The 16,334-nt window shown below is 44.9% G+C and overlaps 3 protein-coding genes across 7 annotated transcripts; 1 reads left to right on the forward strand and 2 right to left on the reverse strand.

Annotated features, from left to right (window-relative positions):
* Positions 1-5,556: 5,556 nt before the first annotated feature.
* Positions 5,557-9,549, reverse strand: cdca8 (cell division cycle associated 8). 5 transcript variants are annotated; one of them, XM_011481137.4, is made up of 11 exons: positions 8,979-9,549; positions 8,668-8,770; positions 7,162-7,290; positions 7,040-7,080; positions 6,890-6,965; positions 6,741-6,808; positions 6,577-6,659; positions 6,403-6,501; positions 6,085-6,214; positions 5,915-6,001; positions 5,557-5,840 (listed from the first exon to the last, which is right to left on the reverse strand). In XM_011481137.4, exons 2-11 carry the CDS (start codon positions 8,756-8,758, stop codon positions 5,805-5,807), a joined length of 840 nt encoding a protein of 279 aa, XP_011479439.1. In that variant the 5' UTR covers positions 8,759-8,770; positions 8,979-9,549; the 3' UTR covers positions 5,557-5,804. The 5 variants fall into 5 exon arrangements, with proteins under 5 accessions (XP_011479439.1, XP_011479437.1, XP_020562921.1 ...); XM_011481135.4 differs by having other exon boundaries at positions 6,890-6,968; XM_020707262.3 differs by having other exon boundaries at positions 6,890-6,968; positions 8,668-8,789; positions 8,979-9,099.
* A 125-nt stretch (positions 9,550-9,674) lies between these two features.
* airim (AFG2 interacting ribosome maturation factor) lies at positions 9,675-15,913 on the forward strand. Its single transcript, XM_004074324.5, has 4 exons — positions 9,675-9,952; positions 11,185-11,364; positions 11,825-11,943; positions 12,017-15,913. Exons 1-4 carry the CDS (start codon positions 9,675-9,677, stop codon positions 12,055-12,057), a joined length of 618 nt encoding a protein of 205 aa, XP_004074372.1. The 3' UTR covers positions 12,058-15,913.
* Positions 12,151-12,977, reverse strand: cldn35 (claudin 35). Its single transcript, XM_004074149.4, has one exon. It carries the CDS (start codon positions 12,975-12,977, stop codon positions 12,288-12,290), a length of 690 nt encoding a protein of 229 aa, XP_004074197.1. The 3' UTR covers positions 12,151-12,287.
* Positions 15,914-16,334: the final 421 nt, after the last annotated feature.

Here is a 16,334-nt window from a genome sequence, read left to right on the forward strand (position 1 = left end):
TTTTTGCTACTATAAAGTCTTTCTTATTCAGGATTTGCTCTAGCAAAAGTGCCTTAGACCCAATGAGAAACACCTTGCAGAACTTTATATACATCATATCAAATGTAACCCAATAGAAAACCTTGATCTAAGTGGTTTAGAATAGCAAATAATCCCAGATATTTAAACATCCTGCAATGGTTTCACGTGTTGTGACCATCAGGAATGTCTGGTCGACTCCGTCTCTGTCCATTAAAACGCCATCAGGACCCTGCGGGACACCAGACGACCGCGGCTGCCTCGCCCTCAGTCCCGGCACTGGCAGGTGCTGCTGCACGTGGCACAGGTGGCGCTCTCTTTACGCGCCAGCAGCTCCGTCGGCTGCTGGCGCGTAAAGAAATCGATTAGCGGCGGGGTTTGACGGATTAGATTTACAGGAGGCCTCGACGCGCCAGAGAATGAATTTCCGGGCGAGCGTTCTTCGGCCGCCTTCATTCATCTTGGCAGGGGGGGGGGGGGGGGGGGGGGGGGGGGGGGGACTTGGCAGCCTCTCGATGTCTGGGGGCTCAATTAAGCACCGACTCCAGCGGTTCTGGGGAGGAAACGCTTCAGCATCAGACGGACTTTAATGACAGCAGGCTGCACAAGATGGAGAGGATGGTGGTGGGTGGTGCAGCAACAGCACAAAAGAAAATGAGGCTCATTTATCAAAACTCTTACTTTACATAAATATTGAGGCAATGTACAAGATTTAGCATCAAAACTGCATCTGTGAGCTTAATAGACTTAGCCAGCTCCAAACTTTGGCCCAAATCCATTTTAGTTCTGGCTCTGCCCTGATGTTCATGATGTCATACACTGCATCGTGGGGTTCATTGTGATGCAATTCTTAGTTTAGACACTAGGTGGAGCTTCAAACATTTAAACAGGCATTTTCTATTGATTTAGTGATTGATCTGCATTCTTTGGCGTAACCCTTTAATACTGGAGTTGTCACCAGTGACAGCAATTAAAGCATTCTCTTTGAACTAACATACGTCTTCTAACTTTATAAAATGACACTCCAAAACACTAAAGCCAAGAAAACCGGCTTTGCACAAGCTGTTTCTTCATGTCAGAATTACTTGGTTTACATTACTTAAGTAAACACTTTGCCGCTTTTCTCAGCTTCAGAAGACGCTGGGATTACACTAATTGTGTTAACAGTCAAAGACTTATGGTCAAAGGCTGTCAATACATAAACTAAAGCTCTGACGTTGAAAGTTTAAAACTGCTTTAAGATGAAAATATATCTCTGCAACTGATTTCAGAGGTTTTTTGTAATCTTCAAAAATTTTAGCACTTTCCTCAAATGTTTTAACTTCTTGTGCGATTTCTTTTTTGGCTGGTTTGTCACCTAAAGTCAGAAGTACCGTATTTTCACGACTAAAAGTCTTACATTTATTCCAAACTGTAGGGGGCGCCCAATGAGACGGCGCGCCTAACGTGTAGTTGTGGGACTTCGGCAGAGGAGTTGTAGAAGACGGCATGAGAACCAACGCAGTTTTTCTCCCGCTGCTTTTTTCTACAGTGAGCGTGTATGTGTGTGTGCTGAAATGTGTGTGTGCTGAGTTGCCGCGTGTCGCGCTCCCCCGTTTGCAAAAGGAGGAGGCAGACACTCAGCCAAGTGAGTGTGTGAGCGCTCATTCAGTTTGTGTTTCTCAGGGAGAACAGTCATTTAAAAAAAGAGTTTTTCCTCCAAAAAACAGAGACTGGTTCTATTATTAACCCGTTCCAGAGGCTCTGAAGGTCCAAACGGGGAAGTGAACCCTGAAGGAAGTTCCGCTGTCGGCCCTGGAGAGGATCTCACCTGCGATCAGAAACGTAATTGCAGGAAAGGTTCAACACTAGCATGCATGTTTTGTATTCTGGGGCTGCACTGTGGCGCAGTGGTTTGCGCTCTTACCTCACTGCAAGAGGGCCCCTGGTTCAAGTCCCAACTTGGGGACCTGAAACAGAACACCATTGGGGGTCCTTTCTGTGTGGAGTTTGCATGTTCTCCCTGTGCATGCATGGGTTTTCTCCGGGGTCTTCAGCTTCCTCCCACCATCCAAAAACATGCTTCATAGGTTAATTGGCAACTCTAAATTGTAAATGGGTGTGTGATTGCAACTTGCAAAGACTGGCGACCTCCTCAGGGTGTCCTCTGCCTTCGCCTATAAGTAAGTAGTAGCCCAGTGAGCCCAAAAGGGAACAAACGGAGGAAGATGAATGAATGAGTATTCTAAATAAAACATTTTATGCTCAGAGGTCTCGACCAAGCTGGCATTTCTTAATTAGAAAGTGACAGGAACAAAGCCCCTTTTTCTGCTTTTCCTGTAGGTTTTAGTGTGTCAAAAACAGTACGTCTGGACAGAAAAGTATCCATACAATAAAGATCAGTGTCTATTGTTAAATCAAAAAGGCTCTTTCATCTTAAGATTACTTTTTCTTTGAATAAATGGATTATTTCTGGTTCAGGTTTGTAGATCGGAGCGCTTTTTCAACCCAAAATGTTAACTTTTATTTTCCTAGAAATGTCTACATAAGATGGTAAAATATCACTGTTGGCTTTCCATACAATCAGGTCATTTCAACAAAACCTGCGTTTTTGGTGTTTTTAACATGTTCTTGTGACATTTTTTTAATGATGATGTTCATTTTTTAGGGGGAAAAAAAGGGTTAATATTCTTAATTTTTTAATGCAAATAGTTGTGAATCGGAAGCAGACGAAAAAAAATGCAGATTGTACAGATTCTACATTAAACGGCGAAATGTTATTGTTGGCTTTCCATACAAGATCGTTTCATCAGTGAAACCTGAAATAATTTCTGACGTTGCTCCGTTACGTCAACCCCCACACGCCGCACACACACCCAAACACACACACACAGTACCTTGCAGACTTGATGCCTTTTTGCAAGCAACTCATGCAAAAAAAGACAATTTTTCAGCTGCTCATGGAAAAAAAAGTCAGACTCCTGCAGACAAAATCCACGCAAGTCGTCTCATGCGTCCAGCAGGTGTTCAGCCCCCGTTAACGAGGGGCTAAGCTGCATGCTCCACCGCCCGCAACATCTGCCCCTCTCTGTGCAATTATCCCTGAAGCAATTTGCACCGAGAGTAAAAATACTCCAGATAAATCCTTACAAAAAGTTAACCTCCATCTCAAATGGGGGGGGGGGGGGGGGGGGGTCCCTCTAATCTGTGTCCAGGTTGCATCTAGCGCTTAAAAACCCAGGAGCAGCTAAAGGGCCCCTCTCACCCCCAAAATATGGACGCTTTAATGAGCTCTTGAGACCTAATAACCCTGATAGCCACGTGAAGCCCCTCCCTTAAAGAATCTGTACGCCAACAAGGTCTCCCGTCACGTGTCAGAGACGCAATATTGATCAAAGAATCAGGACAGGAGACAATATTCAGGTCAGAGGTTTAAAGTTGAAATGGAAGCATTTTCAGGGGAATGCTGCCACCTGGTGTTTGGTTTTTTAATAAACACCGGGAATACTAATGGAAGATGTACAATACTAATTTGTGGCCACAAACTACTAACTTATGCCCACAATTTGCTAATTTGTGGCAACCAAATGCTTAATTCTGTCCACAAAGAACTAATTTGTGTGGACACAATGCACAATTTTTTCAGCAAAAATGCTAACTTGTGCCCACAAATTGCTATTTTGTGGCAACGAAATATTAAATTGTGTCAATCACTTATTTGTGCCCATCCCCCCACTAGGTTACTCAGATCACAAGCTGGTTCACATTTTGCCTGTCTACAAACCTGTGGTCAAACAACAACCTCCAACTACAAGATCTGTGAGAAGACGGACAGAAGAAGCCAGTGAGGAGCTGAGGGACCGTTTTGAGACCACAGACTGGGAGGGGCTGTGTGGATCGCACGAGGACATCGACAGCCTGACACTGCATTACAGACAACATAAACTTTTGTGTGGAGAACGCTGTGCCCTCCAGGACGGTGCGGTGATTCCCCAAAAATAAACCATGGGTGACCCTAAAAAAACCCTAAAAAAAGAGGGCTTTTAGGTCAGGGGACAAAGAGGAACTGAGGAAGGTGCAGAAGGAACTTAAAGTAAAGATTAAGGAAGGCAAGGAGAGCTACAGAAGAAAGGTAGAGAATCAACTACAAGAAAAGAATGTGATAAAGGTCTGGAGAGGCCTGAAAACCATCTCTGGACATAACACAGACAAGAGGTGTAATCTGGGTGATCAAGAGTGGCAAAACAAGATTTGATCCAGGGCCCACTCCCCCCACAACTACCCAGACAACATCGGACCATTCCAAGTCCCCAACATGTTGGTCTCAGCTGCCACCCCCCCACTTACTTATCAACGTCCGTGCTATCATCTTCACACATCCCAATGACAACACTAAGACATCCCCACAAACCCCCTCTACAATCCCCTACATAACTGCCAGCACCCAAAACCCCCCACCCAGCCTCAACATAACAAAGGAGCAGGTGAGAAGAGAGCTTCGGAGGATCAAGACCAGGAAAGCCACAGGTCCAGATGGCAACTGCTCCAGACTGCGCAGACCAGCTCTGCCTGGTTGTAGCGTACATGTTCAACCTGAGCCTCAAAATGAGGGTCCCTGTGCTGTGGAAAACCTCCTCCGGGGTCCCAGTACCAAAGACCGCACAGGCAAGGGAGCCCAACAACTTCAGACCTGTGGCTTTAACGTCTCACCTAATGAAGACCTTAGAGAGGCTGATCCTGAATCACCTCCAGCCCCTGGTGAGCCCAGTGCTCGACCCTCTGCAGTTTGCGTGTCAACCGGGCATTGGAGCAGATGACGCTGTAATCTACTTGATGCACAGAACTCTGCTACACCTGGAGGAAGCTGGAGGTACTGTGAGAGTCACGTTCTTCGACTTCTCCAGTGCTTTCAACACCATCCAACTATCACTGCTCAGGGGAAAGCTGGAAGGAGCTGCGGTTGATAACCAGCTGACCGCATGGATCATTGACTACCTCACCAACACACCACAGTATGAGGCTCCAAGACTGCGTTTCTGCTCATGTGGTCTGCAGCACGGGGGCTGCAGACTACGGGGGCACCCCCAGTGCAAAAGGTACGATACCAGAGGTCCTTCGTCCCAACAGCAGTCAGGGTATACAACAACACGGTCTAAGACTGCTGAAACTGCTGCTGTTATTTCACTACTTAACTTGTTATTTTTGACGTTTACTTTCACTTCCACTTTCTATTATTACAATTTATTCTTACTCAATGCTACTTTGTTTTTTCTAACTGCGATATTTTCTTGTTTTGGCTGCCGTGACAACTTAATTTCCCTCCGGGGTTCAATAAAGTTCAATCTTATCTTATCTTAAAATGATAAATAAAAAAGCTAATTAGTGCTCACAAAATTCAAATGTGTAGTCACAAATCATTATTTTAAGGGAATCTTTTTTTTTTATGTCATGACCAGGGCTCCATATATGTGGGGTCGGAGAACAAAAAATTATAAATAAAACAAAGAAAATTAAGCAAAACAAAAAAAGGTCACATCCACACATCACTCGTATCAAAGCTGCAGTCAGAATGTTTTATGTTTGTGCAAATGAATGGTTCATGTACTTTAACCACTGATGCATTTATGGAAAACGTCAACAACGAGAAAAGAATAAAAAATAAGAATAAGAACATTTCAGAATGAAAAGCTTTGAACAGATCCACATTCAGAGCACTGAGAACACGTGAGACTTTGCTGTGGGGGGGTCCGTCCTTAAAAATGAAAGATGTGGTCTTCAATAAACCACGCGGATGCATACGGTCCGCATCACGGCGCTGTCCCGCACAGGTTGGTGAGGCGGTTCTGCCAGGAGGACAGACAAGGGTGAGGTGGATGTGGGGATGATGAAGAAGCTGGTGGGTGGGGGTGGGGGGTACCTGCAGCAGGCGGATGCTCCTCAGCGCCGTGTCGTCCAGCAGAGACAGATCCACCGAGTCCATCTGACTGGCGAGCAGCTGGATGCTCTGCAGAAGCAGCAGTTCAGGCATCAAACCTCATCTGGATTCCTTCTGGAAGGAGGGGGGAGGGTGGAAGCAGGGGGGCTTACCTCGCCGTTGCCGATGGGAACGTTAATGACGATGTCCTCGTTTCCAGCCGCGATGGGGGAGCCGTTAACGGAAATGCTGTAGACTCTCTCCTTGTGGCGAGGAACTCTAACTGCAGGAGTCTGGGGGAGTCTGAGAAAACAATGCATCATGGGATATGGAGTTTAACCCCAAAGATAGCTTCCTTAAATAGGCCGCCAAGTTTCTGTTAGTGTAATTCTGTTATTTTGTCTTCAAACTTGAAATGATAAATCACTGAAAAACAGATTATCTTTTCTTTTTGTGAGAGACAAAATGTAATTTGATTACAACAAACTCACCTTGGGTCAAAGCTGGGGGTGATGAGGGGCGTGGCTCCCATCAGGAGCGATGAGTCCAGCATGCTCCTAGCGGGAGTGACCAAAGGCTTCCTGCTGGACCTGAGCGATCCAAACAAAGGCCGTCAGCCTCCACAGAGAGGAGGAGGAGCTTCAGAGCAGGGATCTGGGACTCACCGCCGGATGGTGGTGCTCTGCTTGCTGACAGTCAGCGCCTTTGCCCTCTTTGACGTGGTCGGGGGCTTCTTCGCGGCTCTCCCCTAAATCACACAGGAGGAGTGTGAACTTCCCGTGTCGAGCAGCAGCGTTCTCTTGGCGTTAAAAGTGACAGCAGACTTTACCTTCCTGGTTGTGCTTGGCGTGTTTTCGTCCTCAAAGCTGGACTTGGCTCCGCCTTTCTTTCTCGTGGCTAGCGTGAACCAAACACAGACAAATCAGTGAGGAAGGTTTCGGTTTGGCTTTTGTTTTGAAAATGCTGCTCTCTACGTACTTTTCTTCACAGACTTCGGTAGATTGGCGTGGTCCTTGGCCACCACGCTCTCGACCACGGCGGCTTCCTCTTCTCTCTGCTGCGAAGGAGGCAGAGTTCCAGTGAGCGACAGAAAGGAGCTGATTGACAGCAGAAGGAGAAGAGACTCACCCTGACGCTGTCCACCTCTGGAGTCTTGGGTTTCTCCATTTCTGCAGAGACACAGTATAACAGGTGAGAAGATCTGAAACTCGCATCACTTTTCGCTTAGAGGTCAAAGGGCGTGGACCTACTGTAGAAGTCCATCCACTTCATCTGCCGCACGGCCATGGGCAGCTTGATCAGAGCCATGTTGTAGCTGTTGTCGATGTCCTTCAGAAGGTGGTTGATCTTTTCCTTCATCTGAACGACTCTGGTATTCACTGAGACAGAAACAACCAAGTTTATGTTTTCATTCTTGGCTTTTGATTCAAACTCCTGCAGGGTTTGATTCGCTGGGTTTAAGAGCTCAGGCGAGCTCCATCCTGCTAACCAATCAAATCAATTCAGCTGACAAAAGCAACCATTGTTTCTCGATGCCCGCCATTTCCAAATAAGGAAGTGCTCTGAGCAAGGTGGTGGCAGAGTCATGATATGGGCCTGAATCAATGAAGGAGCAGGAAAAAGGCCAAAGAAAAGCTAAAATCCATCTTTAAATTGTATATTAATTAATGTGTACTGTAATGCAAGCCTAATCTGTGATAATTATGAGAAATAAATGAAAAACTGTTTAATAAATGGACTAACATTGATAAGTTTAACATTTTAATGTTACGTGATACGAGTATATATTGATAGTTTTCATTTGCCTCAAGTGTTATATAAGTGGAATTTGTTGATGTTTTTGACAAATGAAATTTTACTAGAAAAAAAATTATATGTGGAAGATCCATTCTGATGAAAAGGGCGTATTTAACATGTTCATTTTTCTGATGATGGAGGACATAAGTAAAGAAATAAGGCTTAAATAGCATTTCTTCGTATTTAATTTTTTCAAGCTATTAAAAAATGCTAAGCTTTAAAAGATGCATATTTAATGAGTTTTGATATCAAAATTTAGATTGTTTTTTTATAGCACTTTTTCCATCCACTTCTTTATGATCCGGTTTATTGCATCATTTCGAAGGAGCAGAACTTCCTTTTTTACGTATAATTATCTTTTTAGCAACAAAACAAAAAACACAAACAGGAAATAAGCGATCAGTAAATTTACAAACAAATTCTAACTAGTTTTTGAGCACATTTTTTTATTAGTGCATGAAATTGCACATATAAGGAGAGGAACTCTTGTAGGGTCTTTCATGAAAAAAAACCTGCAATTTCCAAATGATAATAACAAATTATAACAGCTAAATGAAGTTATTTTTTGTTTTCTTTGGATTGTCTTGAAGACTCATTCATCCAGGTTGATTCCATCATAGTAGTAGGTTTAGGGGCTGTCATCTAGACTTAGTTTTTAAAGTTAGAAGATGTTTCACCCCTTATCCAAGAGGCTTTGTCAATTCTGAATTAGCTGGTAAGAGCTGGCATATATATATATATATATATATATATATATATATATATATATATATATATATATATATATATATATATATATATATATATATATATATATATATCCCCAACCTGGTCAGCTCTTTCAGCTGTTACTGACAAAGGTTGAACAGGTTCGGTTTGTTGGGTTTCAGAACACTTTATTTCAGACAACAAACTGTAGGCCGAGCCTTTACTTAAGCCGAACTAGCATTGTCGTTTACCTTCGCTGTCGAAATCCTCCAAAAAAACTTCCAGTTTTTCAATTTTCTGGTTGTTCTTTCGCTGCTTCGTGGTCCTTTTCCTGGGCGCCATGTCCGCTCAGAACTTCACAAACAGGAGAAAACTGTGAAACGTTGTTTTCGAGATGGAAAAAAATAAGCCGCCGAGGACGTTAGCAGCTATGTTGTTAGCTTTGGAATCGGCAGGAGTTTATCCGGCAGATTAATTTACTCCCGTTTTCATTCTTTGGTCTCACTTATGATATAAATGTTTTTAGATTCAATTCGTCTGAGTTTGAAGCGGGTTTTCTTACAAAGGTAACAGTTGTGTGGGTTTCCCTCTGGCCTGCCTTCTTCGCGAAGTCGTTTTCAAATGTCCGCGCGAGGCGGAGCCAAGACACAAATCCAGCCAATCAGGACGTGGATTGAGCCCCGTCATCAGGGTTCGGCACTGCGAATGTTCAATGCTGCGTTCGAAGACAACTCGGGAAAAAATGAATCGTCCCCTGATGGAAAGCGTTTCAGTAAGAATCAAAAAAAGCATTTTTGTAAAACAGCTGAAGGGCAGGAAATACTAAAAATAGTCACCAAGTAAAAAGTTTTTTTAACTCACAATTACAATTTACCCAATTTAACCAAGATAAATAGCAACTTCCTACAGACATGCCTGTGATTATAAATATAAAAAAAAGTTCTCAAAAAGTCCAGAAGCATTAACAAAACCAGTGGGAAAATATATCAATAAAATGTATGTATGTGTGTATGTAGATTTAAAAAGGAGAGCACGAAAAAATACAATTTTCCGAAATCAAGTGCCTTTTTTGAGGAGCTACTGTATTTATGGGGCACCGTATCTCCAAGGATCAGTAAAGGCAGCATATGTCACTACTTGACACCGGAAGCGCTTTCTGGTTCTGCGCAGAAAAGTAGTGCAGAATTTTGCTGAGGCTTTCAGACTTGGTCAGAACTATATTTACAGTCCCATCCAAGCCAGAGCGGAGGCCGAGGGCATGTCTGACATCTCCCGACCGACGCTCAGCGCCCTCCACCAGGCGTTCAGGAACAGCTTCGCCGCGCTGGAGAGCAACCAGCGGCTGTGGGGGAGCGAGCTAGCGGAGTGCAGCCCTCTCCTGGGGTCTCTGGGGAACCTAGCGGAGCAGATGAGAGCTCTCTCTAACGTGCGGGTCTCCAGCACGCCGCTCGGAACCTTCCCGAAGCTGGAGGAGCGGCTGCGCTTCAAACTGCAGGAGGCCGCGGACACGGTGCTGGAGAAACTCAACGAGAAGATGTGAGACACGCGACAACTCCACACACACGCGCCTCTCGGATGACGTCATCACAGGGACTCCTGTGACGTTGAAAAGACTATTAGCTCTGTTTTTTGTGACAGCATAAAAAAAGTTTGTTTCAAAATAAGAGCTCCTGTAGTACAGATACTAGCACCAAACCATATATTACAATTTCCGTTTAAAGAAAATATTAAAGATAAAACCCCAAATCAAAATAAGCCACATAAGACCTTTACCAGAAACTAGAACCATCATTAAGCTACGTTCACACCGCCCTCAGCGATGCGCGTTCAAGAAACCACCAATAAAAAAAATGTAAATTTGCATTTTGGTTTAAACTCTTGAAGTTTCTACGATAATTTCTGAGCTCTGTATGTACAAAAAGTGCATCTATTAAATGTACCTTAAAAGTTAAACCAGGTCGAACTTTGACCAATTAGGGACTCAGATTTGGTAGTGACGCATGGATGGCACCCCTTTAAATTTACGGAAACACCAACCGTTTGAAAGTTGACCATGGAGGACAAATTAATGATTTTGATTTGATTCCAGTCGGAATATATGACACTAAATCTTTCATATATTGGACTAGAGATGCGAAAAGAAAAAGCCTGGAGTCAGATATACAAGAGATTTGCACCACTTTGACATTTCGCACCAAGACTCTGCCAACTGTAGGTGGAAGACAAGTCATGGTCAATTGTAGAAGAAGGAGAAGCCCCAACCCACTAGCACTGTGTGAACACTATGGGTTAACATGTTCTGGAACGCGTGTCTTTTTTTTTCTTTTTTTTTTTAAATGGTTTATTTCAACCAATCAAATAAGAACAATACACAACAACAATACAATCATCAGTTATACATTCATACAATGACGAATCAAACTTAGGATATTTAGACATATTAATAAATATTGCTTGAAAGGGAGTGGAAGGAAGCGAACGTATATAATCCCACCCCGTTATACCGTGTCATATGCCAGGTGTGTCCATAGCAGAGACAGTGCTGATGCATTCAGGGACATCATGGTTTTTTCTTCTGCTCCTCATTCACAGCAATTTGAATAAAGACATTTTCAGATTGCCAATTTTAAGCATACTTTTCTTTATGTATGTCCTCGATCATCAGAAAAAGGCCGCAAAAACTTGTCAAAACAGATAAAAACATGATTTTTATCAGTCTTCAAGGGCTTCCTTGTCCGAGGACTAAGACAGACTCCTTTCCTTCTCAGGTGTCGTCTGCAGTCTGCCAGAGACGCCATCAGTAACCAGGTGAGGTCCGTCATGCAGCTGTATGAGCAGAACGCCACCAGTTTGGACCTGCAGGCCGTCACAGAGCGCTCCGCCGTCACCCCGTCAGTCGCAGACATGCTGGAGTGGCTTCAGGACGCCGAGCGCCACTACAGGCAGCAGTATCCTTCCTGTCTGTGCTGTTGGTACGGTCCGCAGCATTCATGGACGGCAAGGACCGGATTGTTTTTGCAATTCTTTTTTTCTGAGAGCGAAACGGCAAATGCTAAAATATTTACCAAGATCTGCACAGACCCGGTACCCGCTGCATAGGAAGGCTTGACATAGTCCACCCCCTACACACACAAACAAACAAACTAACAAATAAAATAAAATAAACATTCCAGTGGGAGAAACCATCACAAAAATGAATGGGGCAAAGATCTCTAATGGGGTTCAAAAAATATATTTCAAATCCTTCAATCAAAGCCAAAACGGAGGATATCCATAGAAAACTTTAAAATTATGATTATGATCATGCCCTCCAGGGCAAAACAAAAGTTGGCGGCGAGGGCGGGGAATGGTAGAGCCAGCAGTCTGTTTTTTTGTTTCTGTCTTCTGCTCTCCTGAGCTCATGTTCAGATTCCTGCAGAGGAAAGTTCTGCTGCAAACGCTCAGACCCAACGACCTCGCTCTGCTGGAATCCCTTCCTGAGAGGTGGAAGTCCCTGGAGTCTCCTGACGGCGAGCAGCGAATCACAGGTAACATTAACTGTCCGAAGCTTGAAACGCGAGCTCCGCCAACTCTGAGATGTGGGACTCTTGTCTCCTGCAGAAACACTTTGCAGAGTGTCATTTTTCCTGGAGCTGGAGTGAAGACGGAGGAGCAGAACTGGAACCAGAACCTTCTGAGCAGGACAGAAGTCAATGATGCAGACACGGAGAGGAAGACGAGGGATTTGAAGACACTTCATCAAATCGTCTTTATTGTCTACTGAACACAGTCGGGTTCACTGCAGTTGCAACACCACACACGTCAGAGAGGACAACTGCAGCCAATCACAGCGCAGCGGCGCCCAAAGTCACACCTGGCGGGGATCCTCCTGCTACACGTACTCCCTCATGGGGAGGCTGCTGGAGGTGATGGGTTTGGGAGGATCGGGAGCGGAGGCGGGGGAGTTGGCAAAGCTCCGTCCCATGTAGCCCCTGCGGTACCGACCGCCCCGCTCCATAAGTGGGCAGGTGCTGCTCAGCACGGCGCCGCTGATTATCAGGATGACGGCGGCGGCCCAGCCCAGGTAGATGGCCTGGCCCAGCTCTCGCTTGTGCATGATGGGGACATTGGGGTTGTAGAAATCCCGCACCACCGTGTTGGCAGTCCAGGAAATGGGGATCAGAACGCAAAGGCCTGTGACGATGAAGAGGATGCCGCCCGCCAGCGCAATGCCTGCCTTGGCACGGCGGTCATCGCCGGCGCAGGTGGTGCACTTCATGCCGCAGCAGGACACTGTGCAAGACAGCCAGCCCATGAAGATGGCGAGGCACATGAGGGCCCGCGCCGCCTGGATGTCTGGCGGCAGCGCCAGCATGGAGTCGTATGTTTTGCATTGCATGTGACCCGTGGTCTGGTAGATGCAGTTCATCCAGATGCCCTCCCACTTGATCTCCGAGGTCAGGATGTTGTTGCCGATGAAGGCCGACACCTTCCACTGTGGCAGCGCTGTGACGGCGATCGCCATGATCCATCCGGTCACGGCGCAGGTGAAGCTGATCAGTTGCATGCCCGTGTTCACCATGGTGAGGGCGCCGCCTGGATCTTCTCCTTTGAAGTTCTCCTACCTGAAGCTTGTGGGTTTATCGCTGTATTTTTCTCGGCGCCGTTTGTGTCCTACAAACTCGTGGCGTTAGCGTTCATCTCGTCTTTTTCTTCTACTCGGCATCCGTCGCTCTGTCCACCGTTCAGCACTTTCAAAAGAACGTTAAAGGAACTTTCTCCTCGTGATGCATTATTGAGAGGCTGAGCAGCCGCTGCGGGGGTCTCATAGGAAGGCCCGTGGCTCTGATCTGGACCGCTGTGGCGCTGCTCGGCTCTGTCACTCTGCAGTTTTGGTGTTTTCTTTCTAGATCAGGCTGGCAGAACCTGATATAGAAGGCTGCCACCGTATCCCGTCACAGTCCAGCGTTTTGAGTAGCATCCAGTGGCGCCAATCCCAACCAAACCAATGAAGTGCCCCCCCCACCTCCCCTCACGGTAGCGAAGCCACCTCAGATGTTTGAAGAGGGTCGGTTCTGGTGGTGGAGTCGGCAGCGGGTCAGAGCCATGAGGTCGGAGCTGGGAACAGAGAGAATCTGCATCAATGCCGTCTGCAGCAGCCGCTGGTGAACCTGTGAAAACAAAGGATGGAGGGGGCAGTGTGCGTGTGCATTTATGTGTGTGTGTGTGTGTGTGTGTGTGTGTGTGAATGGATCAGCTAACACAAAGATGAGCCAGGAGGCCTCTTCACTGGGATTACACTCCAAAACACAAACCTGCGTTTTTAACGGAGCGCTCACAAGAAGTCAGCAGGCGCTTTTTTTTCGCAGCTGCAGTCAACAACACGGCCTCACAGCCAGGCGCCACGCAAACCTTTTTTATTTTATTATATTTATTTTTTTACTTCAAATGCTGAGGTCAGGCGGCACAAGGAGCGACGTTCTGCGAGCCCGCTCAATCCCTGGAACTACAATGAATTAAACATCGTGACCTCGAGATCCGAGGCTCGTGTTTCCCCGTCTTCTGTTGCCGCCCGTGTCCTTGGTAACGGTGGTCATGGCAACCGCTGCAGGACGCGGGAGTTCAGACAAAGGGTGGAAGGTGAAGGTGACTGTCACAGATCGCTTTGTGACTTCCTGGAGTAAACAATGCAGTTGAAATATGAGGAAAAAATCAGACACACAGTCTCAGACTAACAGAGCCAAAAATAATTCAAACTTGTATTAGTTTTTCCTTACAAGATAGTTTACAAGGACTGGACGTTCTGGGCATCTCAGCCCAACTTCATGCAAAAAAACTCCAAAGCTGCATCTCATACTCTAAAAGCCTCAGCAGGTCAGATGACCTAAGAGCAGAATCTGAAGAAAATCATGAAACAACCCAATTTATTTGAAAGAAACTAAGCTACTGTTGTATTAAACATAATTAAGCGTGTGTAGCTCTGAGCTTCATTTGTGTCAACAATCCAATGTGTCATAATGTTGGCCTATCGTGCAGCATTTTTAACTATTAACCCTTGTAGTAGGTTTAGGGGATGTCATCTGGACTTGGTTTTAAAGTTGGAAGACGTTTCACCTCTTATCCAAGAGGCCTTGTCAATTCTGAAATAGCTGGTCTAAGAGCTGGTATATATGCGCTCATGGGGGAGGAGTTAGACCTGAAACTGGAGGTGTTGTCCACTTAGCCTATGTGGTTTCGGGTCGTTAATAGTCCTTTGTCCTCAGCTGGGGGTTGGGGAGTCAGTGACTCCCTCTCCAAATTGGTCGTCTCTTTCAGCGGTTAACGACTCAGGTGGAACTGGTTTGGTTTGTTTAGGTTTCAAAACACTGCCGTAGATGGATGGAAGAATAAACCTGAGACCACCATTCTTATAAAGAGAAGGTTTATCCTTCTTGACAAAGATGGCTTCTTTCACTCCTCGCTCAAACCATCCTTTCTCTCTGGCTAGAATTCGGACTTCACTGTCCTTGAAAGAGTGGTTGTTTGGTTTCTCCTATATACTGTTCATTGCAGTTCTCTTTGCAGTGGATAGAGTACACAACATTACTCTGTTTGTAGCTGGGAATTTTGTCCTTTGGATGAACCAGTTTCTGTCTGAGGGTATTGACTGGTTTGAGATGAACTGGGATGTTATGTTGTTTGAAAGTCCTTTTAAGTTTTTCAGACAGGCCTGAGATATATGGAATTGAAATACCCCAACCCCCAGCTGAGGACAAAGGACTATTAACGACCCGAAACCACATAGGCTAAGTGGACAACACCTCCAGTTTCAGGTCTAACTCCTCCCCCATGAGCGCATATATACCAGCTCTTAGATCAGCTATTTCAGAATTGACAAAGCCTCTTGGATAAGAGGTGAAACGTCTTCCAACTTTAAAACCAAGTCCAGATGACATCCCCTAAACCTACTACAATGGAACCAACCTGGATGAATGAGAGTCTTCATAGACATATTAACCCTTGTGCTATCCTAGGCACTTTAACATTGGGAGTGGGGTCATCTAGACCCACTAGACAGTGCTCTGAACCTTTTTTCTTCAATGATTTGTGATCTTCACTGGTGTCCATGGATTACATGAAATCTTTCCACCTTTATCCACCTTTGTCATGGTAGGGAGAACACATCAGTGTGAGGGTGGGGTCATCTAAGATAGCACAAGGGTTACGCCTAATTGGTTGCCATACATTTGTTAGCCGACGGCCATGTTTTGCATTGTTTGCATTTTACACTTTTTTTTTTTAATCAGAGTTGATTAGTTTTTTTGCAAGCTGTTTCGTCTCATAGCCCATAAGCAAAGTTTCACCATAACTGAACAACTGTTGTTGCTGGTTTTGCAATTAAATGCCAAATTTTCGCTCTGCAACCAGCTTTTTTCCACTTTGTTGTATATGTAAAATACTGTAAAGTTTGTATAGAAACTTTGACTACTGAAATATTTGTGCTGTCATTTTTTTAAATAAAGCTCTTGAGGGGAAAAAGCATGTTGATTTTCTTTTTGCAATTTTGTCCATCAGAGGAAGTCAACATCACTTCTTGTGCTATGCTTTAAAGTTTTTCATATATTGGCCTTCTGTTAGCATATCCTCCATAATTCTTATTTTATTTAGCATTTTCAAAGTACTTGATGCATGTTTGGACATGCTTGATCTCAGAACCGGAGCAGGGTTGGGCTTGGCTAGTTCTTCATTGGATGGACGACGAGTTACTGCAGCCACATGGAGGCTCTGACTGTTTCCATTTCCCTGAAATCGGACACAACCCAGATTGGTAAATATAGACCACAATGCTTAGCGGGCCAAAAATCTATTTTTTTTTATAAACCATCTAGGTTTTTATTATCAGAACACTGTGGACTCATAAAGTCTTTGTACAATGCTTGTATGTAATAGATTTTAACTT

The sequence above is a fragment of the Oryzias latipes genome, chromosome 11 (assembly GCF_053564925.1).
Source record: "Oryzias latipes strain Hd-rR chromosome 11, Olatipes_Hd-rR_3.1".
Classification (NCBI taxonomy): domain Eukaryota; kingdom Metazoa; phylum Chordata; class Actinopteri; order Beloniformes; family Adrianichthyidae; genus Oryzias; species Oryzias latipes.

What these genes read in the sequence shown, in the direction of transcription:
- cdca8 (XM_011481135.4), bottom strand. Translation starts at nt 8,758, where the DNA reads ATGGCGCCCAGGAAAAGGACCACGAAGCAGCGAAAGAACAACCAGAAA. An exon ending in GAAGTGGATGGACTTCTACA is followed by an intron (nt 7,081 to 7,161) that starts GTAGGTCCACGC and finishes GTGTCTCTGCAG; the next exon opens with AAATGGAGAAACCCAAGACT. An exon ending in CAGAGGTGGACAGCGTCAGG is followed by an intron (nt 6,969 to 7,039) that starts GTGAGTCTCTTC and finishes CCTCCTTCGCAG; the next exon opens with CAGAGAGAAGAGGAAGCCGC.
- airim (XM_004074324.5), top strand. Translation starts at nt 9,675, where the DNA reads ATGTCTGACATCTCCCGACCGACGCTCAGCGCCCTCCACCAGGCGTTC. An exon ending in GAGAAACTCAACGAGAAGAT is followed by an intron (nt 9,953 to 11,184) that starts GTGAGACACGCG and finishes TTTCCTTCTCAG; the next exon opens with GTGTCGTCTGCAGTCTGCCA. An exon ending in CGGCGAGCAGCGAATCACAG is followed by an intron (nt 11,944 to 12,016) that starts GTAACATTAACT and finishes TGTCTCCTGCAG; the next exon opens with AAACACTTTGCAGAGTGTCA.
- cldn35 (XM_004074149.4), bottom strand. Translation starts at nt 12,977, where the DNA reads ATGGTGAACACGGGCATGCAACTGATCAGCTTCACCTGCGCCGTGACC.